Below are 27,496 nucleotides of genomic sequence, written 5' to 3' on the forward strand. Positions count from 1 at the left end.
ACCGAGTGTGCCAGGATTTCTGGTCTCCCCGCCTTCCTTCCCCCCTTTCGTCGGACTCCTCGCCTGCTTTCCTGAAAGTCTGCCGGCTAGGAGAATCTCTCTGACACCCTCCCAGGCCGGCCACCAGCTCCACAGAAGCCCGTTTCTGAGAACCGGCCCGAAGCATGCTGTGGCATTGCACAACCCGCCTCTGAGGCCCCAGATATCAGCCACGGAGCGCCGAGGGCCACCTCACAGTGACATGAAAGGAGCAAGCGTCATGGACGGGATGCTCAAGGTGAGTGCCGGGAGCAGCGTGAACAGGCAGAGGGTTGGACTGCCTGTCCTGTGTAAGGACAGTGTGGGCTATTGTCCTGAGTTTCTAATGAGGTTATAGGATGGATGCTAACAATATGTAAGATTGAGATGGGAAGGTTTCATGTCGGTTTGTGTGCGGAAAACGTATGCGCCTAAAGCTCCTTCCCAGGTGGATTCAGAGATGGAAGAAATTTCCTTGGGCGGAAACCGGCTTCTGGGTCGGTCATACAGTCTCTGCCTTTGTGTCCCCTCGCCTCCTAACAGGTCCCTTCAGCTCCCCCTGACCTCTCCATTCTGTGGACCCTAAAGGCACTCGGTGTCACTCCCAAACGTCCTGATGGACGCGGGGCCCACACCTGGGCTCCAGCCCCCTCTCCCAAGCCCACAGTGCAGTACCCCTCTGTCTCCATGTTAACTTCTGTGTTGGTCCGTGAGACTGGAGCTCAGGTCTGGGATGGGAATCAAAAAAGATTCACTATTGAGGAAGTTGAAATGACTACCCCCAAAAAAGCTTGCCCAGGAAAAAAAAAAAAAACTTAACCAGGTAAGTTCACTGGTTACTGGGAAAGCTCAAGGGTTACTTTGCTGTGCCTTTAAAAAAATGTCAGTAGAACAGGAAAAAAGAAATAAAACAATTACCAAATGGAGAGGCTGCTTTTATGAATTACATGTGTTCTTTTTTTTAGATACTTTTTAAACAAATTTTAAATGGTTTTTTAAAAAGATTTATTTATTCATTTTTAGAGAGAGGGGAAGGGAGAGAGAAAGAGAGAGAGAAATATTAATGTGTGGTTACCTCTTGTTCACCCCATACTGGGGACTTGGCCCGCAATCCAGGCACATGCCCTGACTGGGGATTGAACTGGCGACCCTTTGGCTCACAGCCTGTGCTCAATCTACTGAGCTACACCAGCCAGGAAACACATGTTCTTTATTATTACGACGACAATTACAGGTGTCGTTAGTGGAATTTATAGCTGAGTAACGCATGACATCTCTCTCCTATAGGTCATATGTACATATCTTAGCTAGAATATTGTACCCAACTGTTTTCTTTGAAAAATTTTTAACCATTGGGAAAACAAGGAAAAATCATTTAGTGATCTCACGCATACCCTTTCCCGGGGCTCACGGACTCCTGGCAGTTTACTATACTGTCTGCGTTTGTTTTATATGCTTAGGTCCCAGTGCACACTTTGGTACGGCCGCCCACTGGAAAACAGACTGCAGGGAGAATGACCCTTTTCCCTAAAATGTGTCAGCCCCTCTGCTGACCACAAGGGTGGTCTCCTCCCCAGTTCCAGGGCTGTGCTCACCCCCAAGAAAATGTACCGTTGAAGGGATACTGCCTTTCCGCCAGTCCCCATTCACATTTTCCAAAAAGATCCTTTCTCGATCTTTTGGCCGCTATTCATTTGCGTGTTTGTTTTTCCAACCGGGGACTGGTTCCGTGGTCACACGCCGCCTTGTGTGTCTTGAGATAAACTATCGTTCGAGGCTTTACCCAGATGGGAGCAGTTGCTGAGCATGGTGGAGCCTCTTGCCTTTCACCATGGAAAGTGCAAGTCAGAGTTCCATTCATTTTCCTCCCGTTGATCCACCGCATCCGCTTTAACGCCCACAATACTGTTTAATTGCTGTAGAAATGGTAACGTAATGCTCGAGGGGCGGGGGGGAACGTAATGCTCACCAGCCGAGGTCCCCGGCCGTGCCCGTGAGTTGCTGTGTGCCGGCCAACAGTTCCATGTCAGCAGGGCTTCTGCCTCTGTGTCTTACAGATTTTGTGGAATCAACTTTTATTATCTATTCCCCTCATTGGCCTATAAAACAAGGAGAAAACAGAAAGTTAAACATGATGTTATGAGTGATAGGAAGTGCCGGCCTCAGACGATGCAATTGCAACCCAGTAGTCACGCGGCAGAGGGGTAAATGTCACAGCATGTTCATGGGCTTGCTGGACTGTAGCTGATTGAGTCCATGTTCAATGCCGTTGCAGAAATGCTACAAAATCAGGTCTAAAAGACAAGGTGAATGTGTGATTTTATTATACGGGGGTCCTTGTCTTGGAGTTTTGGTTGTTTCAAAAGGGCCTTCTCTTCAAAAACCAAGTTTGCATATACTATAGTGATTCAGTCCTGTTTGTGGCAGATGGAGTTTACTTCTGAGTGTGTGTGTGTGTGTGTGTGTGTGTGTGCGCCAAGCACACAGACCATGGAAGTGATCTTGAGCTCAGCATCATTGTGCACAGACATCCTACCTCCCTGGGGCAAATACCTAGCAATGGAAGGAGGATTGCTGAGTCCCTTCGCTGGTGAGTGGGGAGCAATTCGAGGCTTTCTTTGACCTTCCACAGCTCTCAGATGGTAGGCCAGACATTTCAAAGTCAGTCTTTGTCAAAGCAGGGTAGGGGGACTGTGTGCAGAGAACTTGCCATGGCCCAAAGGCCCTGCCTAAGTCCGCTCCCGCCAGCCCCTGCGGCCCCTGCCATGGAACACTCCTCTCTGCTCTCCCTGCCTTGTCTGTGCTGATCAAGGGGGGAAACTGTCTCACCTGTGTCTCCCCCACTGCAAAGTCAGCAGCTCCTCCAGGGATGGACCTGGGCTTTCCCATTCAGTGCTCACTCTCTGTGCCTCCAGCAGTGTCTGCACACAGTAGGTGTACAGACGCTTTCCGTTGGTGTGTGTTGGAAGGTGCAGGGAGTGCAGAGGGAGGCTTCACAACACAGCCCTGCCCAGCGGACAAGAACCTCCTCGTCGTCAGACATCTGGGAGCAGAGTGTCAGCTCACTCTCTCCACCCGGCTCCAGTCTGACCTTGGACTCAGCCCAGATCTCTGAGAAAAGGCCCATTCCTTCTCCCGTTGTCGGATTTGGCCTTAGATCTGAGCCTTTGAAGTCAAGATCACAGGACCTAGGGTCTCCCTCGGACCTTCATCCCTTCACCCACTTCTCAAGGGAGAGCAACCCAGACACAGCACCCAGCTTGAGAACACAGCTCACTGCCCCCTGTTCAGCCACCCACTCAACACCTAGTGGCTGGGGCCTGGAGACTGGGGCCATCAACACTGAGCGGCCCCTCCGGTGGGGCCACAAAAGCACTAAACGCATCAGACCAGGCACGGTGGTCTCAGGGGGTGAAAAATGCAGTGTGGAAAATAAAGCAAGGTGGTCAGACCTAGGCGATGGCCAGAAAGGGCCTCTCTGGAGGCCTGAGTGGTGGGGAAAGTGTTGCGGGCAAAGGGAACAGCAAATGCAAAGGCCCTGGGGTAGGAAGGGATTCAGCCAAGCAGAGTATCCGTAACAAGGCCGATGTTGGCAGGGCAGAGTGAACACGCAGGGGGTGTGGTCAGAAAGGCGGCCTCGGGGTGAGCAGGGTCGGCCCTGTAAGCATGAAGAAGTACATTCTAATTGCAAAGGAAGTCGCTGTTCTATTTAAAGCAGGCGATGACAAGATGTGACTTATGTTTTTAAGACCTTGCTGGGCTGCGAGGCACCAAGGGGACTGTGGGTAGGAAAGAGCAGCAGCGGAACTTGCATTCGGAGACGGTGCCGCTGGCTCTGCCTCCCTGTTGGATGGCTCCATGCTGTTCTCAGTGGACACGGAGAAGAACCGTTTGCTCTTTCGAAAAAAACAAAACTTTGGGTGTTTGAGACTGTCAGGGGCGTATGGGCAGAAACAATAGTAAATGAAGGTGTAAACAGCTTGTATTGAACGACATGTGCAATCTACCTTTTGGAAACTGCTTTCCCCACCAACCTTATTTCTGTCTGTTGTTGAGGCAATGTGCCTTTCGTTCATTCAGCAAATAGTGAGGGCCTAGCCTGTGCCAGGCACAGTTCTAAATGCCACAAAGGACAAGTGTCTAGTCGCCTTTCCCTGCTAGGTCACCTGTATTGTCTTCACCCTGTATGTCCTCTGAGCTCACTCTTTAAAAAAAAAAAAGCTAACCAGCCTTGGCTGGTGTGGCTTAGTGGATTGAGCACAGGCCTGTGAAGCAAAGGGTCGCTGGTTCGATTCCCAGTCAGGAAACATGCCTGGGTTGCAGGCCAGGTCCTCAGTAGGGGACACATGAGAGGCAACTACACATTGATGTTTCTCTCCCTCCCTCTCTTTCTCCTTCCCTTCCCCTCTCTGTAAAAATAAATAAATAAATACTATTTTTTTAAAAATTTTTAAAAGCTAAACAGAATGCCACCACCCCAAGAGTTAAAAGAAAAGTCTGCTGCAAGACTATTCAAAGGAAAGCAGCCTACACGCGTGGAAACGGGGAAGTGACCATAGAAACGTAACGTGGTCATTTTGGAACCTCGATGACTAAGGGAGGAAATGACAACTTCCCAGAGAGGAAACAACTTCAAAGGAGGAAGGGGGGAGGCTGGTGACAGAGCGAACATCGGGTGATGCTCTAGCGCTCCAACATGCGGGGCCGTCCAAAAGGGGAAGCGAATAGTGTAGGAACCATTTCCGAGTGTATGGCTCAGAAGCCCCTTGTCTGTGGGAATGGGAGGGGACCGGTGGGTACACAGCACACGGACGGAGTCAACGCCAAGAATGCAGCATGCCCTGCTGGGCCCCGGCTGCACCTCCTGGCCCTCGGCATGGAGGCTCTGCAGGCTCCTGAACCCCGACTCTACCCCCGACACAGACACAGACCATGGAAGAGTTGCTTGTAGGCAAGGGCGGGCTCCCAGCCGGCCGCTCCCTCCATCAGTTTGTAAGTTAGTGCATCTCCAGCCAGTTCTTTTTCTTTAAAATGTTCCTTCTCCATGGAGTGAAAAGCAGGTTTTAAGTGCAGCCCAGGAAGTCCGCCACTCGGAGGGAAAGAAAAGGGAGAAACAGGGAGAAAAAGCAGAGGCCCCCTCTCCCTCGCACACATTAGCCACCTGGTTAACCGAAAGTTTAACATGGGCTCTACAAAATGTTCTCCTCGGGCTCAGCATGGAAACTCGCCCTGGGGATGACCTTGGTTACTAGCAGCAAGAGTTTCGAGTGTTTGCTTCCCACGTTTCCCAGAGTGAGGGGACTGACAAGTTGGGGACAGCAGAGGCCAGTCGACATGCAGCCTCTCGCCAACCTTCCCTGTGACACCCAGGTAAAGCTGGCAGTGGGCTGGTCTGTCACCCACTGTTGACACCACAAACCCAGTGAACTGGGAGACGTTCACGCCGACAGAAAGGGAGACAAGCTTAAATACCAGGCCGGCCCCTTGCGGGCCCAGCACCCCCAAAAATTGAGCCTGGGAGAGAGAAAGTTGGTGGATGACTTCCCCTCCTTTTTCTGCAGTTCATTGAATGGCTTTGAATTCTTCATAACCAATTGGATAGAAAAACCACACCCTGAGGGGACCTTGACAAAGCACAGGATGACTTTAGGTGCGGTACACACACACACAGAACATTTCTTAAGGTTAGCTATATATTTTAACGGGCATTAGAAAAAAATTAGCTCATGAGACTCAGCATTTCATATGTAATATTACTTGCGGAGGGAGTGTGTTGTTCTTTAATTGGCTTAATTTAGCATTTTAAGTACAAAAAGTACAGACGGCACGTGGATGTGACAGGTCACATGTAGTTCATTGGCACTTGAAGTTGATGAAACGACTTTAGACAAAGCTTTCTCCCAGCTACCGTTGGTGTCCTGGCCTACAGTCCAAACACATGCAACGCCCTCTGTTGTCGGCATACCTCTTCTGTCCTTTCCCTTCCAGACAGAAGGAAGGGAGGGAAGGGGAGGGGAAGGGGGAAGAAACTGCCTATGGTTTTTCTTTCTCTTCATCCTCACCCGAGGATGTGTATATATTGATTTTAGAGCAGGAGGGAGAGAGAGACAGAAACATCCATCCGTTGCCTCTTATAAGGGCCTCGGCCAGGTGCTGCACCAGCAACCTAGGTATGTGCCCTGACTAGTGACCTAACCCGCAACCTTTTGGCCTACGGGATGAGGCTCCGACCCATCGAGCCACCCGGCCAGAAGCTGTGATTTCCTCTCTTGCCTCTGCTGCCCTTTACGCACTGAGTGGTGAGAGTGAGAAAGGAAGCCCCACGGAGCATCCGCCGCTGTAGCCAGAGGCAGCCCTGGGAGCTGCCTCGCTCTCGGATGAGGAAACCCAGGCCTTCCTTGCGTCGGAGACCTCACATGCCCTCCTCCCTCCACGAGTTTCTCAGGAGCGCAGGCCGACGCCTCAACCACGTGCCTGGTGCAGCGTTGCTGGCCACTCCTCTTTCCAAACCAAATAATGACTCAGGGGCTCGGCTGATGAGGGGTGGACTTGGAGCGAGGTGGCGGCAGGGAGACAGGCAGGGATGCCCAGGACACTACGGGCTACAAGAGACGGTGCGGTAGAACGTGGGCCCGTAGCGGGCCACATCCAGAAACACCAAGGAAGAGAAGGCCTGGGAGCTCTTTCCTATTGCCTCATCTTTCAGTCTGAGCTTGGATCAAGGGCACCTGATTCCTCGCCCCCACCCCCAGTTCCCCCACCCCCTGGCGCCCAGCACATGCTGTCAGAACTGCTGTAGGTGTTTAATAAGTAATTGTTGAGTCATGGAAGAACCAAAAGTGCCTTTTCCCAAGATCTCCAAGAATAGGAGAAGTGTCTTCCAACAAGCAGATCTGGTCAGGACCCACAATATTGGACACCCACGGTGCTCGGGCATCAGGGAAAAACATGTCATCACCACTGGGCGGCTTGGGAATTTTTTCTGGCCACAGGCTCTTCCTCCGGGTCTTGACAGCAGGCAGAGCTTCCTGCGGCTGTGGAAGTCCCTGCGGCGGCGAGTGGCCTTTCCATCTGAACCCTCAGGAGGACTTCAAAGCTGGGGGGTCAGAGTTCAAAGTGATGGAGGAGAAATCAGTGCAGGTCTGTGCCTGTTCACAGAACACGCCGCCATCATCCAGGGGCGTTTTCAGAGGTGTTGAAGTTTTTCTTTTCCTCTGATGTTGCTTCTCATTTCCAAGTTCACTGTTTTTTTTTCACATCTGTGTCCCCAGGGCCCATGAGATAAATTCACCACCGTGGCTCTTTGCGCCGCTGGGTGGGAGGGAAGCATGGGCAACATCCAGGGAATGTGTGACGTAACTGACCGCATCCCTTCCCGTGGCCGCTGCTGCCAGCCCGGGCCACCTGGTGAGGACAGCTGCAGAGAGGCCACACCGTGCGGGCACAAGTGTGTTTTTCCCCGAAGTTAAGGGCACCCCAGCACACCCTGCTGCCACAGGGCCCCCTTCCAGAGTGACTCCGCCGGTGTTTTCCAGGACATGGGATAATCGGCTTTACAAATAAGTTTCTTAAAGGATGAAGATGAAGGTGAAGGTGAGTATCTGCATTTCTCCCCTCTGGCATCCACTTGCAGCAGCTGGTTTCGGGCTGGGGACTTGGAGTTCCCGTGTGAAGGGGCCCATGACTTGGCGTTTCCTCCCCTGAGTTACGGAAGTAGGGCTGCGTTGTTTGCCAAATAAACACCACCCCAGTGGGAATCATTGAACGTTCTTTCATGTGCCAGGTCTTGAAACAAGAAAAAAAAAAGACAAAATTCCTATTTTGTTGAAAAGGTTGTATTCTACTCAGTTAAATTTCTTTTCTTTTTTAAGCTTAAGTGTTACTTTAAATGTAAAAGTAACCGGGGAAAGGGAGTTTCAATGTAACGACTTCAGATCATTTTCTACACACTCTGGGGCCTCCTGCTTGAAAAGCTTTGCAGGTTTTCCGAAAGGAGACAGAAAGCAGAAATCTGTCGTCCGACTGCTTGGCTCAATTCTTCAAAAACTGTTCCAAGAGGAGCAAATCTTCCTTATGTTGGAAGATGATGCAAGAACCTCCTTAGCTGTCACCTCATTTTTTAACAATTTGAACTATGTCTGAGAATGAAATGCGGGTCATCAAGGCAGAGCTGTGCCGAGGCCAACGGCTTCCTTCCGCACGCACATCAGCCGTGACACACGAAATGGAAATCGGTGAGCACAGATGCAAGTCTCAGGCCCGGTTCCGGCCGTGAAATCTCCCGTTCTGCTACCTCAAGGGACTCTCAGCTCCCTGCCCCTTGTGGAATTTTGCTTCTACACGCTGCTATGGAAAGCTACTGCCAGTCACAAGGGAACCTAAAAGTCAAGGTCATGGGTCCTGCCTGGGACGACTACGTCCGAGGGAGAAGATTAACGAGGAGGGAGGGAAGAGGAAGGAGCAGAGGGACAGGGGGGAAATGTGGGAGGGAAAGAGAGAACATGAGTGACAGACAAGGAGAGGACAAAGAGGAAATGGCCGGTTGTGTGGTGTTCCCATGTCAACAGCAGACCACGTGCAAGGAAAGGAGGAAGGGGTCACGCTCACTGCCTTCCCCGTGTCACACACATACAACACACAGCTATAGTGGCCTGTGACTCGCTGGGAGCCTGTCCCCTTCTGAGAGGCCCTCCTGTCTGGCCCCGTGTTTGTGCATGGGACCAGAATCATTCTGCTGCGGGCCAAGGTGGGGCAGCGTGGGGACAGGAAGGGCAGCGAGCCCCCCACCCCATGTGCCTGGACACTCATTCAATGCCAGGAATACCCTAAAAGCTTCCTGCAGACTTGACCCCTGTGATTCTGAGTGTACTCAAAGTTAGACCCTGTGGGTTTACCGGGCAGGCCCTCATGGCCTTCTCTGTGCTCCTCGGGGTGTGAAGGAGCTGGGGAGAGAAACGCAAAATCAGCAGCTTTGTGAGAGCCCTCGGTGGCACGGGCCCCCTGATGGCGGGGCAGGGGGCCGGTCTGCGTCCATGGCGTGCGCTGCCCAGAAGCCCAAGAAGGGCTTCCCAGACATGAGACGCCTTCGTGTGCAGACTGCTCCCGGCCAAGCTTCAGGGCGTCTGGGAGTCAAGCCTGGGAGTAGACTGGGCTTCAGGGGCAGCCCCCAGCTCACCAGCGTGGAGGCCGTTTTCTCCCGCCAGAAAGGAAGCCTGATTTGAATCGAGATTTTTAAATTGCAGAAGCAAGACATGTAGCCAAGGGTTACAGGTTCCAGCTGCACCCGTGAGCACAGACAGAAAGCGTGCTCTCCTTCCATCCCAGTCTCTGTGCTTTCTGGACTCCACCTCCCCGTCCGGAGGGGCAGCCCTGGTAATTGACAGGAGTCTTCCAGAAAGATGCTACGCTCACAAAGGCACAAATGAAGGATCCTTGCTTTCTCTTTTTTTTAAACTTAACACTATATTTTCTGATTTTTCTTTGTCAGTGCATCTAAACTCCCCTTGTCTTTTTAATGGCTGTACAGGATTCCATGATACAAATAGATCATTTATCAGTAGTGACATTTAGTGAGTTCCTGGATCCTTAGTCCAGAATCTAATTCTGGTAAATAACCACACAACTTAACCAACTGAGCTAAAATGTCTTTATCGGCTTACCCTCCCTCTCTCCAGAGACGCTCCCTTGCCACCTTGTGACAGAGTCTTCGCGAAACACAGTGGTTTGTGGGCTAAAAGAGCAGATTCTGGAGTCAAAACTGCCTGTGCTCCCACCCTGGTTCTCTTCCTTCCTGCCTAGAAACCTAGGGTCCTTGCTCACCCTCTCTGTGCCCAGCTTTCTCATGTCTGAAGGAGCACATTCGTAACAGTCCCTGGTTTGTGGGGTAGCGGATCTCGAGTGAGGTGCTCGAAGTTCAGTATCGCAATCCCTGGCTGGACTTAAACGGGGAGCTCTCCTTATTAACGAGGCGCTGGCTAAACCGTCACCAGCAAAACTAATGCGGCGCCTGTCTCACTATGTATCTGAGGGACCAGAGAAGGCCTTGTTTCTCTTGGATTAATTTATGGGGAAATAATGCTGAGAATCGTAGACGTTTCATCTGCAGGGAGTTTCTAGGGTGTTCCTGGCATCGAATGAGTGTCCAGGCGAATGCAGGAGGCTCACTGCCCTTCCCGTCACCACGCTGCCTGTCCTCGGCCAGGGGTAGAGGGATTCTGGCCCCGTGCACAAACACCGGGCCAGACGGGAGTCGTGTGCGGTTTGCCGAGTGGGACCCTTCCCAGGCCTTTGCTGTGCCTTTTCTCCATGTCCCTACCGCCTGCCCTTTCCACCTTCCGAGGTTTCTGCATGGAACACTGCCCCCTTCAAAACCTCTGACAAAGGAAGTGCTGTGTAACTACTCTATTTCTCCCCCGGGGTTGTCCTCCTTCCTCCATCTTTCTTCCCCTTTTTGGAGAATGTGGGTGGGAAAAGGAAGGTGGTGAGGGGATTTTTCTTATGCTCTTGGAAACTTGTTTCCTGTTAAATATAATGAGCTTTAAAAAAAAAAACGATGGAAAATAAACATTCACAAGCCAACAGCTTGCACCATCCTCTCTCTGCTTTGACCGTCCCAAGCCTCTCTGTGCGGTTTACGTAACAGGACAGGCATCCAAGGACACTGCTGGGGAGAAGCCTGTCTTTAAGGACAGTGCGATCTCCCCTTCGGCCTTGGCCCCTGCTGTGCAGAGTCCAGGCTCGGCCACCCTGTGAAGGAAGATGCGCAAGAGACCATTTCGCTGGTCTGAAAGCAAAAGCCGCTACATCCAGGGGAAGGCTTCGTGGACTTGCATGCTTCCCAGTTCCCAGACAGCCAAGGACGCGAAATATCTACAGGGTGTGCTTTTAGGAAACGTGTGGTCCGCCCCGTAACTATTCTCTCCTGGCCCTCGCGGGACATGCGCACACGTTTCTGCCACCTTCCCCTCAGACTAACTGGAAATTCTTGAAAGTCGTGGGATCTGTGAGGAGGCAGCTAAAATGCCGAACAAGGGCATTTTTCAAAGAAGGATCTAAATAGAAGAAAAGTGTCCATCTTGTTCACATCGAGGTCCCGTGACTTAGAGAGCAGGGCCCGTGATCCCTTGTAGCCCAGGGCTCTCTCCACTGTACACTCTCTGTCTCCTGTTTAGGGCATGTGTCGTTTATTGCTTCCAGCTGGGAGCTGGTGACCTCATGGGGTGATAGACCATCCCAAGGAAATGAGGAATTCTGGCCACTGTGACGGGAACCATCTCAGGACCTCTGGGCTCCTGCCCCCACTCCCTCTTCAATTTTAGGGAGGACAAGGGTTTGGAAGGGGAGCAGGCATAATAGGAGAAAGTAGCAGGGTCGAGCTCCCAGGGCTGATCTGACCCCTGCGAAGGGACAGAGAGAAGGAGCAGGAGAGAGCAGACGGATCCCAAACCATGAGCAGCTTGTACAGTCTTAGACATGACGTGACACCAGTGGCCACCAGTCTCCGTGCCACTGGGTCTCAAGGCAGCACAAGACCCTCTTTCTCGGCTTCCTGGTCCACAGTGTGTTTCTCCACCTGCTCCAGCAATTAGAATCCTGCCTGTCTCTCGAGATTCACCTCCAAGGTCTCGTGCGATTTTCACCACCTCCTCCCAACAGCTCCCTCACCCCCCGAATCCAACCTCCACCCTCAGCTGAGCCATGGGCATCCACCTCACCTGGGACTCTGGCTCGTGGGCCTCACACTGGTTCCCTCCGCTCCCTCTCCCACCCAGGAACCAGATAGACACAGAAATCAAGTCCCTGATCCTTTGTGAATATCTCCCCAAGCAGCCTGGTCATCTTTCAGTTCCTATAACTCCCCACACACTTTCTCTCTCTCTCTCTCACACATACACACACACACACATACACACACTCCATCCCCCCCGGCCCACACACATTTCTCTTCCTCTGTCTGGAACATCTCTCCCTGCTTCTGAATCTGATCCCTACTCACCCCCAGGTCGCATCTCCCACGCCCTGTTGCCGCCAGGGGACTCTCCCTAAATCCTCACCTATCGCCACCTCCCAAACACACTCACAGTTTCTCACATCTTCCCATCTTTTCCTTCATGGCTCTTAAAAGAAGTGAGATCCCTGCCCAGTCGACCCTTGAACAACACAGGTTTTAGCTACGGGTGTTGGCTGACATGTAGGGGTTTTTTTCAATGCATAATGAAAATGTATTTTTCTCTTCCTTACGATTTTCTCAACTTGCTTGATTATCAGAACACAATCTACAATACATATGCTATAAAGAAGTGTGTTAATCGACTGTTGATGTTATCAGGAAGGCTTCTTGTCCCCAACAGCGGGCTGTTCGTAGTTAAGTGTGGGGGCAGTCAAAACCTACACGTGGGGTTATGACTGTGTGGGGGTCCACACCCTGACCCCTCCATTGTTGAGGAGTGATCTGTATTGATTTATGTTTTGCCGACTGTATTTACTTTCGAGCGGAGTTTGTGTTCTCCATGAAAACATGCACTGGCCTGAGATCAGCTGTTCTGTTCGCCACCCTGTAGAGCTGAGGTTCAGTGTGGTCTTGATGGGTGAATGAACAAACGAATCAGTGAATGGCCCCCAGAATTCTCCGGTTACTGCTTCTGACGCCCAGAGCATATTCCTGACTGAACGTAGATGAACTCACTGCATCCAGCAGAGAGGCAATTGTCACCGCAGGCGTGGGGAATGCCTTCGTTTCCCTAAGCGCCTTGCCCTTCTTCCTTCCAAACACCTATGCATTTTCCTTTCCCCACTCCCAGCTGCTGTGGGAAGGTGGGCATTAGCGGGGGTGCCCTCTTTTGGAAACTGGTTACGAAGGCTTCTTCCAGTGTACTCAGACTCTAACTCCCTGTGTGTCCACAGGGAAAAAGAATATAAATGTATGTCCTTTTTCACCTATTAACTATTCACACAAGCGTTTCCTAATTAACACCCTAGTAAAAAATGCCTTGTGAGTGGCCACAGTGACAACTTCAACTGCTCTTAGGTTCCTTTGTCGAGGCGCGTCAGTTGCGTCCCCACATTATCTATACAGAGGTTTGCACGGTGCCAGGGACATAGGTGCCCAGTGAACGTTTGCCGCTGCTGCCCCTTGTTCATCCCACACTGCTGGCCTGACCGCGCCCCGACTGGATCCTTTCTCCAACACGCCTGCGGGATGATCACCTTCAAGTCCCGTGGGGATGGGAGGAGGAGCTAGCCTTCCTGGGTGGTCGGGGGACAGGGTATCTGCAGGAGGATAACCAGGAGGCTCCAGCTGAGACCTGGAGGAGGAACCAGTCATGCCAAGATCTGAAGGCAAAGTGTTCCGGGAAGAAGGAGTAGCAAGAACAAAGGTCCTGGGGTGGAAGCAAGCTTAGCGTGTCTGAGCAAAGGCAGAAAACCACGTGGCCTGGCGGGGGGGGGGGGGGGGGGGGGGGGGAATGAACAGGAGCCAATCAGGCGGCATGATCGGGTGGGGAGTTTAGGTTTTCTTCTAAGTGCAGTTCTAAGCAATTGGAGGCTTTTAAACAAGAGATCAACATGATCAACTCTACATGCATAAAATATCATTCCACTGGTGTATAGAGAATGGATGATCAGGGGAAGGATTCAGTAACAGATGTGAGGAGAGCAGAGTCCTGGTGATGTTGGACAAGTCATTTGACTTCTCTGACCCTCAGTTTCCTCATCTGTAAAATGGGGATAAGAAAACCTAATTCTTCTGCAATAAACACACATGGATAAAATGTGTGTGTGGGGGGTGATTATGTGAAACCTGCAGAAACAAACTGCCTTCATTTAATTATGGAGGGAAGTTCAATGAGAAGGGAGTCAGCCATCCCCTCCGGTGACTTTTTGGAGGAACATGCAGTTCACAGAAAGAGCAAATGTCTGAGAATTAGGGAAACAGGCTGGGCTTTGGTCCGGGCTGTGGCACCACAGACAAGGCATTCACCCTGTGTCTTTGTTTCGTGATTCGTGAATTAATGAGCACATTTTCAGCCTCTCCTATGCCCCTGGGTCCACACTTGGCTCTGGAGATAGGGCAGCACATTAGCGAGATATGTCCCAGCAGGCATGGAGCTTCCAACCCAGTGCAGGGGACCGGTAACAAGAATCAGACAAAGTAATTATGACGGCAACAGCCAAGCTTGGCTGCAGTAACTGGATGCTTGCTGTTCAAGGAGCTTTGTATATGTATGAACTTATTCAATCCTCGCAATAAGAAGAGCTATTACTACTACTCCCATTTCACAGACCAGGAAACTGAGGCCCAAAGAGAGTAGCCGGCTTGCTTGAGCACACACAGCTGGGGAAGTCACAGAACCAGGGTTTTAACCCAGCTCTGAGCAATACCGCACTCCTCCATGTCACTACAAGGGTTATCGTCGCCCCAAATCAAGTCAGAGCAGTGAGGGCATACCAGGGAGATCAGATCTGGTCTTGGGGTGCAGGTAAGACTTCCCCGAGGTTGTGACATTTCAACTGAGACCCCAAAGATGGATAGGAATGGGTCAGGCAAAGAGCAGGGACAAGATAAAGGGGACAAGGACAGAGATAGAGTTGTGATGTGCTCTCAGGCACGTCAGAGGGCGTGGTACTGGTGCGGTCACTGGTGACGGGAATAACAGTGAACTCTCTCTCCCCTCAGGCTCTGCTGGCCCGAGCGCTCTATGACAACCGCCCTGACTGCTCCGATGAGCTGGCCTTCTGCCGAGGGGACATCCTGACCATTCTGGATCAGAACGTGCCGGAAAGCGAGGGCTGGTGGAAGTGTTCGCTCCACGGGAGGCAAGGCCTGGCCCCAGCCAACCGCCTGCAAATCCTCACGGAGGCCCCCGCAGACAGGCCCTGGCCCCCTTCCCTGACAGGCCTGCAGGAGGCTCTCGCCAACCCCAAGGAGACCTACCGGGTACCCATCCTACTCAGCCCCCCGTCTCCAAGCCCCGTATATGAGCACATGAAGAGCTGGGTGGAGGGAACTTCATCACCCAAGGTCCAAGCCTACAAATTGCCTGACCCACCCGCCAGCGCCAGGATTGTCTGTGAGACAACGCTAAGCTTTCCAAAACAGGTAAGTGTGTTTCCGAAAAAAAAAAAAAAAAAGACACGGATCTAGTGATGGGAGTGTGGCCACCCCTTCCAGCACTGGTGTCCGTCAGAGCAAAGACACCAGTGGGAACCAGACCGTCGGCAGGACAGGGTGGGCTTGGGTCTGTCTCCCACTTCAGGCGCCGTGTATAGTTAGTCTCATCAGCCCTGCGACTCTCCCGCTCTCCAGGTATTCCCACTCTGTGCTGGGAAGCATTGTGGACATTCATGGGGGCCTTTTTTGACCCCTGGCAGGATCACTGGGACTGCAAGTGATAAATGGAAGGGCTGGATTTCCATGGGGTCAAAGGCAAGAAATTACCCATCAGATGTCAAGTGCATGCGCCCTTCAACCCAGATACATTGCTTCCAGAATTGCTACCGAGCACAACAAGAAGGCAGAGATACACCTGGGTGGGGAGGCCACAGCCGCTGTAGCGTTATTTGTCGTAAGGAAAGAATCAAAGATGCTTTAATGCTTGTTCACAAGGGGATGGTCACAAAAATGTTGGGGTGGCCCTACCGCAAACTGTTATGCCATTGTGAAACAAGGAGGGAGTGGTTCTATGAGGCATTTTTATGAGGGAAGGAAGAGCTATTAAAATAAAAACCAAGCAAACAAGCCAAAGCAAAACACAGCCTTCCGAGCGTGTGCCTGCTCCCGCTTTGAAAAGAACGCACGCCGGCCGTGGTCAGCCGGAGGGAGTGGACCTGGTCGAGGAGAAAGTGAAAGACGGCCTTAAGCAAGGACCTCTGTTTCCTCCGCTGTTGCGCACCTGGACGGTGGCGGCCACGGGGTTTTGCCGAGAGAAAGTTCATCAACCGGGAGATTAGGAAGTTGATTCCGTGAGAGCTCAGAGCCTGTATCGCATCGCCGTTTAAAAATAGCAATTTTTAAAAGAATAAAGATGAAAAGAAGCATTCCATAAATGCAGAATGGAAGAACTATTTAAAGAAGGAAAGGAATGAAAACAAAACAGGAGGAGGAGGATCTCCGTGCTCCCCAAGCCTGGCTTCCACGAAGTGTGAAGAATGAAGAACAGATTCGCAGGGTCTCCAGTCACTGTGGGCATTTCCTGCCGTCAGGCACTTTGCTCTCAGCTCAAATGACCCCTTTTCTCTGGCGACAGCTCGGGGCAGAGGTCCCGACAAGGCCTGTGTCCAGGGACGTCCACTGCCCCGCTGTGTGTTCTGTGGCCCCGGGAATGGCGAGCTCACGACGCCGGCCTCCTCTGTACCAGCTCCCAATGCTACCTTCAAACAGGAAGCTGTCGACCCCTTGGAAAGTTCCAAATACTTCGGATTTTCTAACTCCCTGGGTTGCAAGGCAGAGAACCAGACAGTTGTCACTCCGGACAGCTGCCCCTCAGGCACCGGCTGCAAACACCAGAGGGAAGCTGGCTGTGCCTCCTGCAGCTGGTCCCTGGGGTGGACCCTGAGTCGCTTTTCTAGGACAGCTGGCCCACGCCCTGGCCTGGCCCGCTCAGCTGCCCTCTGAGCAGCTGATTCGGAACAGGGCCTGGCTGGTGGTTCCCCCAGGAAAAACAAGTGGCCTCATGTGAAGTCAACTGGAGTTTCTTTTCAAGGCAATGAAAGAAAGCAAACAAACAAACAAAAGGCCATTTTTGCCCTTCCTACAGGACTGCAGGGACTGTCCACAGTTCACCAGGTACTCCTAAAAGCCGACGTTGGCTGGCTGGATGGAGCGACCAGGGGCAACAGAAGGCCTCGTAACCATGGACTTCAGCTTATACACTGACACCTGGTGTGGAAGGGAAGATGCGTTTACTGCCTCCACGGAAAGGGTCAGGGCGTTAGCCGTAAGATTCGCCCTTGACCACCAGAGCCCCAGCTGGTGCAATCAGTCAGAAACCACAGTCACCAACGGGGAATTCAGGCACCCGGGGCCTTGAGCCACTCCAGCGGGGCCCCGCAGGGGACTCCGTAAACCCCCTGGGGAACTTCTCTGTCTTTTATTCCTGCTGAAGTTTCCTCTGCGGCTGCCCTCTCTACATTTTGGCTCTCCCCACCCTCTGGCCCACCCCTTTTTTTATTTCCTTCTCTGGGCTTGAGGGTCTTGGAGAGCCCCCCTGTGGCTCAGGAACCAGGAGTCCGGTACACTTGGCTTCTGGGGCAGCCACGACCATGCTTGGTGATCAGAAACATCACAGCACCTTGCGGGCTTCTCTTTCTTCCCCTGCACCGCGAGAGCAGAGGGACCGACCATTTCTAAGGTCACCTCCAGTTGCACTGTTCGGTGATCCTAAGTAATTTTGCTGCTGTTTCTAGTGCCAGAAGGAGGGGACCTAAGAAATGGAGTGGATGGTGGGTTAGGAGTCTTCTGATCTAGGGAGCAGGCTGACACGTTCTCCCCGCTTGCTCGAGTTAGCCCAGTGGTTAGCCCTGCACCCAAGGCTGCCCAGGAAACACACCCTGAGCATGAGTGGTTGTTGCTAGAATGAGGCGAGCCCACTAGCCTGGTGCTGTTCTCCGACGGGCGCTTCCCGGGCTTGGAACACAGCCAGGGAGACCCTGGGTCAGCTCTCTCTAGATGAAGGTTGGCCAAGAATGAAAAACCAAGATGGTGGAGACACGTCCCTGTTCTCACATCATCCTAACAGAGGAGCCTACATGTCCGCCTCAGATGTCTGTGTGGCTGACAGGGACCTCTGGGCTCTGTTAGATGGGAACAACCCTTCATTTTACATGTGAAGACACTGATTCTTAGAGAGGTGAAAAGGGCCATTCAGGGTCCCACAGCTGAAGACCAGAGAGTCAAGCGTCCTTGTTAGGTCTGCCTGTTCATCTGTGACGCTGGGCTGCCAGCGCCGAGGGCAGAGACCTCAGCAGGCCTTTGACCTCTGTTTACGTGACTCTGTGGTGACACCGTCTACTCTTTGAATCAACTTTTTTTATTGAAGTTTAACCTACAAATCCTAAGGGTACAGCTCAGTTACTAGGATTCAGATCAAGAAACAGAACAAAGCTTTAAAAAAAAAAAAAAGAAGGAAAAAGAAACAGCACAAAGCTAATGCTCCAGAAGCCAATGCCTCACGCCTGCTCCTGGTCACTTCCCCTGGCTAACCGCTGTTCCAAGTTTGTTTCACTTTTTGTTCCAACTTCCTTTAATGCAATACATTGGGCTTTTTTTGTTGTTTTTTTGTGTGTGTGTGTGATCACCAAATAAAGAACACATTTGGTTTTGCTTCAAATTCGGAGAAGAGAATTGCTCATGTTTCAAGTGAAAATGAAGGACGAGCTCTCGCACCCTGAACCAGTTTCCTCCTGGCTCTGCCTCTCGAAACCAGGCTTCGCAGACAGGTTCCTGCACCAACGGCCATCTTGAACCTCCATCTTCCAAGAAACTCTGGGTGTCTGGGCGCAGGGGACCCACACACAGGAAAGCCCCTCTGTTCCCTATAGGTGTTGTGAGGTGACCCACAGAGTCAGCCACATAAACACGGGGGAATCGGCTTCAGAGGGGAGTAGGAGCCCACGGAACAGCCTTCGGGGTGGCCCTGAGGTGGGACAGAGCGTAGTGTGCTGGAATACGTGGGTGACATGTCCTTTCCCTCGTTCTTTGTCTCCCCAAGGCCATCTTCTCGATTCCCAGACCCGCTCAGGCCTCGTCGCCCGCCCTGTACGACGTGCCTGTCCAGAGCCGCTGCCCCCCAGCCCTGAAGGTGAGCCTTGACCTTGGCCCTGCTCCCAGAGGGGCGGCCCATCCAGAGTGTGGGGGTCCCAGTGTCACGCACACCACCCACCTGTCTGCTCCTGGCTCCGGAGGGCACACTCCTGTTCAGAAGCCAGCTACGTGCCCAGGGACCCCAGGCCTGCACAGGAGAACATCAGGACTATTTGAAAGCTGGATGTTTTCAAACTTTTTTACTTTTCCTATGTAATACATACTTTATATCTACACACACACACACATAAATGCATGCACATATGTGCACTTTTAAGAATATTTTGAAGGATATACAGGCTGGGACAAAAGTGGGTTTACAGTTGTGAGCACTCAAAACACAGAGTTCATTCTTGCATTATTGCTTGTTAATTACTGCATCCTTTTCCATTCGAACAACTGTGAACCTCCTTCTGCCCCCCGCCCTGTACGTCACAGTCTTAACATCATCATTGGTTATCTTACCATCGATTACCCCTGGGGACGAAATTGCAGGGGTTATTTTTTTCTCTAGTTTTGTGTGTAATTGGTGCCTCAGATTTGTAAGGTGAGCTTCATGTTATCAGAGGACAGCTTCACTCACTTCTTGGACCATTCGAGCTGCTCTGTGGCTGCGTTCTCTCCTGCTCCCGCGGTGCGCGTAGAACCGCCGGCAGCTTGAACCCCGCTGCCCGGCCCGGTCTGCAGAGACTGCCGTTTGAGGTCTGGGCGGCAGCCCTCCACGCTCCAGCTGCCTCTGTCCTCCGAAAAACCTGTCTCCGCGCTCCCTCTCCTCTCTTGGGAACAAAGAAACCATCTTCCACATCCCGATCTAAGTGTCTTCTAACTCCCGCACACACAAAAATGCACAGTGTCTGCACGGCCGCAGTGCCTTTCGTTCACGGTTGGGTGTAGACGGCCGCAGTGCCTTTCGTTCACGGTTGGGTGTAGACGTGTCGTTTGGCTTGGCGTCTATAGTCAGTAGGCACTCAGTAGATATGTGCGGAATGAACACCTGGGTACTAAGCCCAGGACAGTTTCTGCTGAGAAAGACAGAGAAGGAAGACAGAGGTCCCATTTATTCTCCCGCGATTCAGGCTCAAGGCTAACTTACAGAGGGCCTTGAACTGCCGTTTTGAACTCGGGCAGCTGCGATTCATTCTCTCTATCCATTCTCCCCGCTGTGGCTGAGAAGCATCTGTTCATGCACCAAGTCCACAGCCCCAACGGCACCCACCGCCACACATACGCCTCCACCACAGAGCACCGTGACCGGGAGCCCCGCCCCCCCAACACTGGCGTGGGAGAGTGTGTGATGGGTGGCCTGCGGGAAGGAAACATCCACATCACCCTGCTTTGCGGTCTTTCCCCAGGAGCCAGAGAAGCAGCCGTTGTATGACATACCCGCCAGCCCCCGGAAGGCAGGATGCGGCCCCCCGGCCAGCTCGCCCAGTGTAAGTATGCCCCGGAGCTGAGGCCCCATGTGTGAACGGCTGGACCTCCTCCGGGGCCTCTGTTATCTTGGTCCAGGTGCACAGTGCAAATGCCTCCTGGCAGACCCCACTTCACGGAGGCCCCTCACTGCGGCTGGGTCCAGGTGTGGCTGGGACCAGTCCCCCCGCTGCTCCAGCCTCCGATTCTATGGCAGACTCAGGGCGAGCATGGGTGGGGGGGTCCCTCTCAGGGACAGACCTTAGGGGACAGCCGTGTGGGGACAGAGCAAGAGCCCAGCAGACCTTAGGTCGGTGCTCCGCATCACCGCCGACCTCAGACGCAAGCCCTATTCACGTAGGCTTTCGCTTGTGTCAGGGAAAATGCCCTCGCTTGAAATAGGCGGCATCTCTGCCTGTCCTGGGGTTCTGTCGCCTTACCAGGGAAGGCCTTGTCACAGAAGAGCAGGCACTCAGCGGTGCCCTGAGGGACGCAGAGGCGTCTGTGAGATGGAAAGGAAGGGGTGAGAGGGCGTCCAGAGCAGGGGGACCAGTCCGAGTGAAATTAAATATCGAGGTCAGAAGTGGCCATTCTGACGGGTTCAGGGACGGGTGGACAGCCTGGGTGGCTGGCCTTACAGGTGACAGAGCGGAAAGGAGGGAGACTGGAACCAGACTGAGAAGGGCCTTGACTGGCAGTGGCTTGTCCATCTGACCGAAGGAGCTGGAGCAGGCCCTCCGTGTGGGACACGTTTGTCACGGGGGGTCGCACACACTTCTTCCTATCGCTGCTAAGCTGGGTGGCTTTGTGTGGTTCTCCACAGAGGCAGAGTGTTCCCGTGACATCAACAGTTACCCTAAGGAGAGCCTGCTACAAGACACTACCGAACCCTCAGAAGTCAGAATGGATTTATGACACCCCAGTGTCTCCCCAAAAAGCTGAAGTAAGAAATGCCTCTCTAACAGGCGTTGTGGATGAGGCGGGGCCCCAGACTCTCCCCAGGCCAATGACCAGTTTCCACTGTCCTCTGAAGAGCAGAGCAAGGTCCCTCACGCCACACCTGAGTGAAAATGTGCCCACGCAGAAGAAGCTCAGCCTTCCAGAAATTCCTGCTCACTGCGTCCCAGCGCCCAGGGACACCACCCCCTCGGAGGAGGGGGTCGGGTACAGGGTACCCTCGAGCTTTCTGATACCCCGAGTGGAACAGCAGAACACCAAGCCAAACATTTATGACATCCCTAAAGCTAGGCCGAGTGCCGCTCCGGCTGCAAAAGAGCTGGAGAAAGGAGATGGGGCTTCCGAGAATGCAGGGGACTGTAGCCGCTCCTGGGCCCCCCAACAGACCACGTGGCTCTGTCCTGAGCTGGACAGGTTGTCTGTTAACAGTGCCGACAGCAGGGTCAGCGTCGTCTCTTCGTGTTCCTCTGCGTCCACCGACTCGTCTGGCTCCTCCTCCGAGGAATGGGCGAAAGAGCTGTCCTTGGACTTGGACTTGGCCAGAGGGATGGTGACCGCTCTCCAGCACAAGGTGGCCAGCTCTGTCACAGGCCTGATGCTCTTTGTGAGCAGGACTTGGAGGTTCAGAGACTACCTGGAGGCCAACATCAACGCCATCCGCAGGGCCACTGACCACGTCGAAGAATCTCTGAGAGAATTTCTGGGCTTTGCCCACGGCGTCTGTGGGGCCACCTGTCACCTCACTGACAGTAACCTCCAGGCCAAAATCAGGAATCAGCTGCAGACAATATGCAGCTCCTACCAGGCCCTGCTAGAAACCAAGGAAAGCCTGGATGGCTGCAATTGGTCCCTGGAGGTCCTCGTGGCAGACAAAGCCCCAAACAGCCCGGATGACCTTGAGAGGTTTGTCATGGTGGCACGGATGGTTCCAGAAGACATCAAGAGGTTTGCCTCCATGGTCATTGCCAACGGAAGGCTCCTTTTCAAGCAGAACAGTGAGAAGGAAGACTTGGCGAAGTTGACCCTCAGCACAGGACCTAAGCTTGCGACATCCGTCCAGCTCCCCCCGAGGGAAGTGGAGTCCTATCAAAGGAGCACCCCCATCAGCAAACAAAGGGAGAGGGGCCTCTCCCCCGAACTGCTGAAGAAAAACTGGACCAACACCCGTGAAAAGGTGAGTTTGGTGTCCTGAGTGAACCCTATACAGGGGCTTTCCCTCTGTCCCTGGAATAGCCACCAGTGAGTTAGATGCTGAGAATCTCTCAGTGGTTGCACAGGCTTCGGGGGGCACCAAATCCACTTTCCGAAAATAAAAGTCTCGAGGGTAAAATTCCAGATGACATCTTATTAAGAAGTAAGATGAACATTTTAATATCGAGACGGGTCGGATGTCTTCTGGAAATGTGGGGGTTTGGAGTCTATGTCCCGGACACTAAAATTAGAAGGGACCGTAAAAGCCTTTTGAAATCCATTCTTTGAGTCTTAATCTCGCCATCAAGTTTTCTTGAATTTTTTTAGTTACAAATTTAGTCATCGTCCGTGTGTTTCTTAGAAACGGAAGAGGAAGTGTAAACACGCTCGCAAACTGTGTGTGGCCATCGCGGCCTCCGGACTCCAGTCACCCTCAGAAAGACTTTGCTGCAGGAAGGAAAACCTGAGTCCGAGAGCTGCAAGGCTCCGGGGGTGCAGCAGGTCACCGGGGGCTCTGTCCCGGAGACGACCCTGCCCTTTTGGGCCTGGCATCAGTCTTAGGCAGTATCTGCTAAGGAACCTCATGCTATAAGAGCTTTGACACTCTCTAGATGAGGCAGAAATTTCAATATCTTTCATTCCCCAATTAAGTAAACAAGCACATAGGTGCAAAAATCTGAAACAAAAACCTGTATGTCATTATACTAGACCATATGGGTAGACACAATTCAGCTCTTGGGTGGCCAGAATGTCCCTGTGTTGAGAAAGGCATCAGGACGCGGAACAAAACTATAAAGAGGAGGGCACCAATGTTAAAGTGGACTTAAATAGGTATCTGGTAGTAAAAAAAAAAAAAAAAAAGCCATTCATGGGGGTGATTCAAATGGATTTTCTTTTTCAGAAGTTGCCTAATCTAGAAGAGGAAGTAAAACCCATCTTGCAACAAAGGTCAGATGAAAACAAAGGCTTAGAAACCCAGGTAAGCAAATCTGGTGTCTCCTTTCTATGGTAGAAGGGACCCTGGAGAGGAACAAGCCCCGTGAGCTCCAGGACAGGGGAACGAGAAACAAGGCCGAGTGCTCTGCAGCCCGTCATGGGCAGTGCTGACGTGGCCATGAACCCCAGGGGCTCCCACCCGCTTCGACATCCTCTACGAAGGCTTCTGACTACAACAGAAAAGCCGTTTTGGTTTGGGGCTTGTGTATCTTCAACACCTTTTGACACAGGACATTCTTTCTTTTTTTTAAAAAATCAAAGATGTTATCATTATGTTTATTTTTATTGATCGCCTTTTCCTGCCGGCAGCAATGGTCCATTTACTCATTCATCATGACAGGAGTTTTTTTCATCTACCAAGTCAGAAAGTTCCCTTTAGATTAACCTACATGGATCTGTTTAAAGACATAGATGGGGCAAGTTAAGAGGAAGGCAGGAAGGGCCTGGAGTGGGAAGGGTTTCTCTGAATGACTGAGGCCTCCGAGCGCCCTCCCCCGCCACCCATCACTTCAGGCCCCGCACCCACTTCAGGCCGCGGGTGGGGGTGAGACGAGGAGCCACAAAGATGTCCAGTTGTGTGGATAAGGTCACTTGCCTTCTGGAAGGCAAACTAGAGTGAGAACCCAGGCTCCTTGCTGTTCAGCTCTCAGACCTCACTCTTTGGGGTCTGCCCCGATTGCTGAAAGTCGAGCCTCTTCGTTCAAGCTGAGGGGGGCCTCAGACCAGTGCCCCTCAAACTTGGGAGTGGGTCACAGTCTCCTGCAGGGCCTCTTAATGCCCAGAGGCCCCCCTCCCAGAGTTTCTGGTGGGGCCAAGAATTTCTTTTCTGACAAGTTCCCAGGGCAGCTGGAGCTGCTGGCGTAGTGACCACACTTAGGAAACTGTGGCTGGAGAAGGACAGTACTTCTCTGTGGGGGTGGGGCACCGTGGACCACAGGGGACAGTTGTCCTTGGTGGGAGTGGACGTCTGGCACCCCCAGCCCCTGCCTGCCTGGAGTGCTTCCTGGTCGGCCACAAATGTCCCCCCACATCTCCAGGCCCCTCAGGATGAGAATCCTGATACATGTTTTACCTACCTGCAGTTAACGCTTCCAAGCTATGGGGCTGACATTCCAGTCTAGATGGCTGCTTCTCCTGCCAGCCTCTGCTCCAGCCTCTGCCCCATCCTCCTCCTGCCCCTGCACCCAGAGACCCATCGCCACCAACACGCCGATCCTTCCCTGCCTGTCTCAGGCCGTTTGTGCTGCTGTAACAAAGTCCTGTAGACCGCGTGACTTATAAACAGCAGAAAGCTATTTCTCACAGTTCTGAAAGCTGCAGGCTTGAGATCAGGGGACCAGCCTGGCTCTGGTGCTGGCTCCCTTCCAGCCTGCAGACTGTCTCTTCTCTGTGTCCTCACAGGGCAGGGAGCAGAGCAGGGAAGCAAACTCCCCACAGTTCCTATCAGGGCACTAACCCCATCCCCGGGGGCCCCGCCCACATGACCCCATCTGACCCTGCTGACATCCCAGAGGCCCTGTCTCCTCATGCCTTCCAAGTGGAGGGTAGAGTTTCAACACAAGAATGTGGGGAGGACGCAGTCAGACCTCTACACAGTGCAAGCGCTTCTGGGCTGTGCACTTTGAGATTTTAGGCTGACGAGGGAGGACGCGGTTTAATGGAAAGATGAGTCACAGACCTCCTGGACTTGTTATGGACCCTGATCTTTATTTTGCTCAGTGGACGGGTCTAGGTGGCCTCTTTTCTTCAGGGAGCTTCCGTCTCCTCACCTGTAACCTAGCAACAGGGCTTTCGATGGTCCCCTGGCACAGTCCCCACTAAGTTAAATGCTAGTCATCTTTCCAGAGTGGGTAGGTTTGGGGGGGGCATGGGTTCCCCATTCCCAAAAATAAAATTCATGGCAGTGAAAGTCCAGAGGAAACCTTATTAGCAAGCAAGAGAAACATTTTAATATTAAGACAGTAAGTCGGCATGGTTAGATTTCTTCTAAAAATTTTTGAGATTCAGGTTTTGCCTCTGATATTAGAGTTACAAAGGATTTTTTTAAATTCTTTAAAAGCTCTTCTGTGACCAAACATTTTATTCTGACCAACACGTGTTCTTGTGTGTTTGAAAGTTATAAATGCAGTCATTGTCAACATGTTTCTTAGCATGGGTTGAGAGAATTGAATAAGATTTTATATATTTGCATAAAATAAGGTTACACATAATGTAGTATATTAGATCGTACATATTATAGTTTTTATGTAACAGTACTTTGAAAACATTACCATTAATTTGTTAGGCAGATGTTACACGGTGGCCCCTTTTCTCATAAGAAGTCCACCAAATGGAGCAAAAGCAGGAAAAGGGAGCCAGGGTCAGCCTCCTAATGGAATCCCTCTCTTACCTACTGTTTTCTGCCTCTTCCCTAGCATACAAGTTACCCTGTGCCCCAGCCCCCAGGTCAGCAGGACCCCGAGAAGAAGGTCCACCTTTCGGAGCACTGCCGCCTCTATTTTGGGGCGCTCTTCAAAGCCATCGGCGTCTTCCACAGCAGCCTCAGCCATGGCCAGTCCCCGGAGATCTTCATCTCGCAGAGCAAGCTGGTCATCATGATCGGGCAGAAGCTGGTGGACACGCTGTGCAGAGAGACCCAGGACAGGGACGTGCGCAACGAGATCCTCTGCGGCAGCAGCCACCTCTGCAGCCTGCTCAAGAACGTGGCCCTGGCCACCAAGCACGCCGTGCTCAAGTTTCCCAGCCCTGAGGCCCTGGGGCACCTCCAGGCCGAGGCTGAGAAGCTGGAACAACACACACGGCAGTTCAGAGGGACGTTGGAATGAGCCTCTCTCCCTCCCTTCCTCCTGCCGATCTGGCTTATGGGAAAGGCCGGCCTGGGGATGCAACGAAGGGCAGAAACAGCCACCCACCCAGAGCCCATGTTCCCAAGTGCCCAGGGGACCCCTGGACACTGACTTACCCACAGAGAGTCTGGGAAGGGCGACCGGCATTAAGCAAGGACCTTGCTAAGTATGTGTCCCGTGAGGTCAGTGTAAAGAGTGACATCGTAGAAACCAATTGTTGTAGAAACCAATTGTTGTATCAGTTCAATGGGTGCCTGTTCTAAATTCATTCACTCGATGCTGGTTTATTTATTGGGCACCTACTGTAGTCAAATTCTCGGTGCTGCGCATGTAGCCATAAACGAAACAGAGACCTTCTCATTGGGAAGCTTCCACTCTACGGGGAGACAGACAGCCGGTGACAGATAAATGTATATTCAGTCTACCAGGTGCCAGGGAGGAAAAGTAAGGAGGGAGCCGACTTGTTTTCAAGTGAGTGACTTCTGTTGTATCTGCCAGATAAGGTGATGAGCATTTCATGTTCGGTTGAATTCATTCTGTGAGACTGGTCCAGATTATGGCTCTGTCTTACACCAAATGTGTATTTATATTTTCTATTTTGTGTCCACCATGGTAAAGATGCACATTGTATTGGCAATGTAGCCTGTTCCGTTGGGTTCCCTATTAATTTATTTTTGTACATTATAGAGTCTGTGTTGATAAATTCAGGATGCTCAATCAGCAAAGGTTTATACCTTGATGTTTATAATACTATGTAAATATAATCATGAAACATCCTTGAAAAAGCCGTGCATCCTTGTTGCCTGGGTTCTGGTACCAAAGTAAAGCCTCCACCGCTTGCGTCTGTTATTCACTTGCCCCTCCCCAAAGTGCGCCGAGGGGTGCAGTAGAGGTGAGACTACCTCGGGCAAAGCAAAGCCGTGGTCCAGGAAGTGTGGTGGGGACAGGATGCCCATCTCCGGACGCGATCTAAAAGCGGCTCCGAGCTCCCTCCTGTCAAACCACCTCCTCTTCTCCTAGTAGCTGGTCTTTACCTCATGTTGCTATGGTTACATCATCCCCACCTTCACTTCAGGTGAAGGTCCACATTCCTATATGCATCTCTGCCACAAAACACCTTCGCCTGGAAGCAGCATCTCCAGGCTGGAAGTCACCTGCCATGGAACCAGGTTCCGTTCCTACCTGCTGCTCTGTGCTTAGTAGGTGCTTTTAAGTTGCTGGGCGGTTGGTTATCGTCACTGTCCATCTCAGGGTTCCTGAAGAAGGGGCCCACTGGGTG

The 27,496-nt window shown here is 52.2% G+C and overlaps 1 protein-coding gene across 1 annotated transcript; it reads left to right on the plus strand.

Moving 5' to 3' along the window:
- Positions 1-26,993, plus strand: CASS4 (Cas scaffold protein family member 4). The gene is made up of 7 exons (XM_037059943.1): positions 1-277; positions 14,693-15,115; positions 18,726-18,815; positions 20,170-20,250; positions 21,051-22,358; positions 23,277-23,354; positions 25,786-26,993. Exons 1-7 carry the CDS (start codon positions 242-244, stop codon positions 26,194-26,196), a joined length of 2,427 nt encoding a protein of 808 aa, XP_036915838.1. The 5' UTR covers positions 1-241; the 3' UTR covers positions 26,197-26,993.
- The last annotated feature ends 503 nt before the right edge of the window (positions 26,994-27,496 follow it).

Source organism: Sturnira hondurensis, unplaced genomic scaffold (assembly GCF_014824575.4).
Source record: "Sturnira hondurensis isolate 20B ecotype Veracruz unplaced genomic scaffold, ASM1482457v3 Scaffold0011378, whole genome shotgun sequence".
NCBI lineage: Eukaryota > Metazoa > Chordata > Mammalia > Chiroptera > Phyllostomidae > Sturnira > Sturnira hondurensis.

Bases quoted from the DNA above. Each gene is read 5' to 3' on its own strand.
- CASS4 (XM_037059943.1), top strand. From the start codon at position 242: ATGAAAGGAGCAAGCGTCATGGACGGGATGCTCAAG. The intron at 278-14,692 runs GTGAGTGCCGGG...CTCTCCCCTCAG, and splicing joins TCATGGACGGGATGCTCAAG to GCTCTGCTGGCCCGAGCGCT. The intron at 22,359-23,276 runs GTGAGTTTGGTG...TTTCTTTTTCAG, and splicing joins GGACCAACACCCGTGAAAAG to AAGTTGCCTAATCTAGAAGA.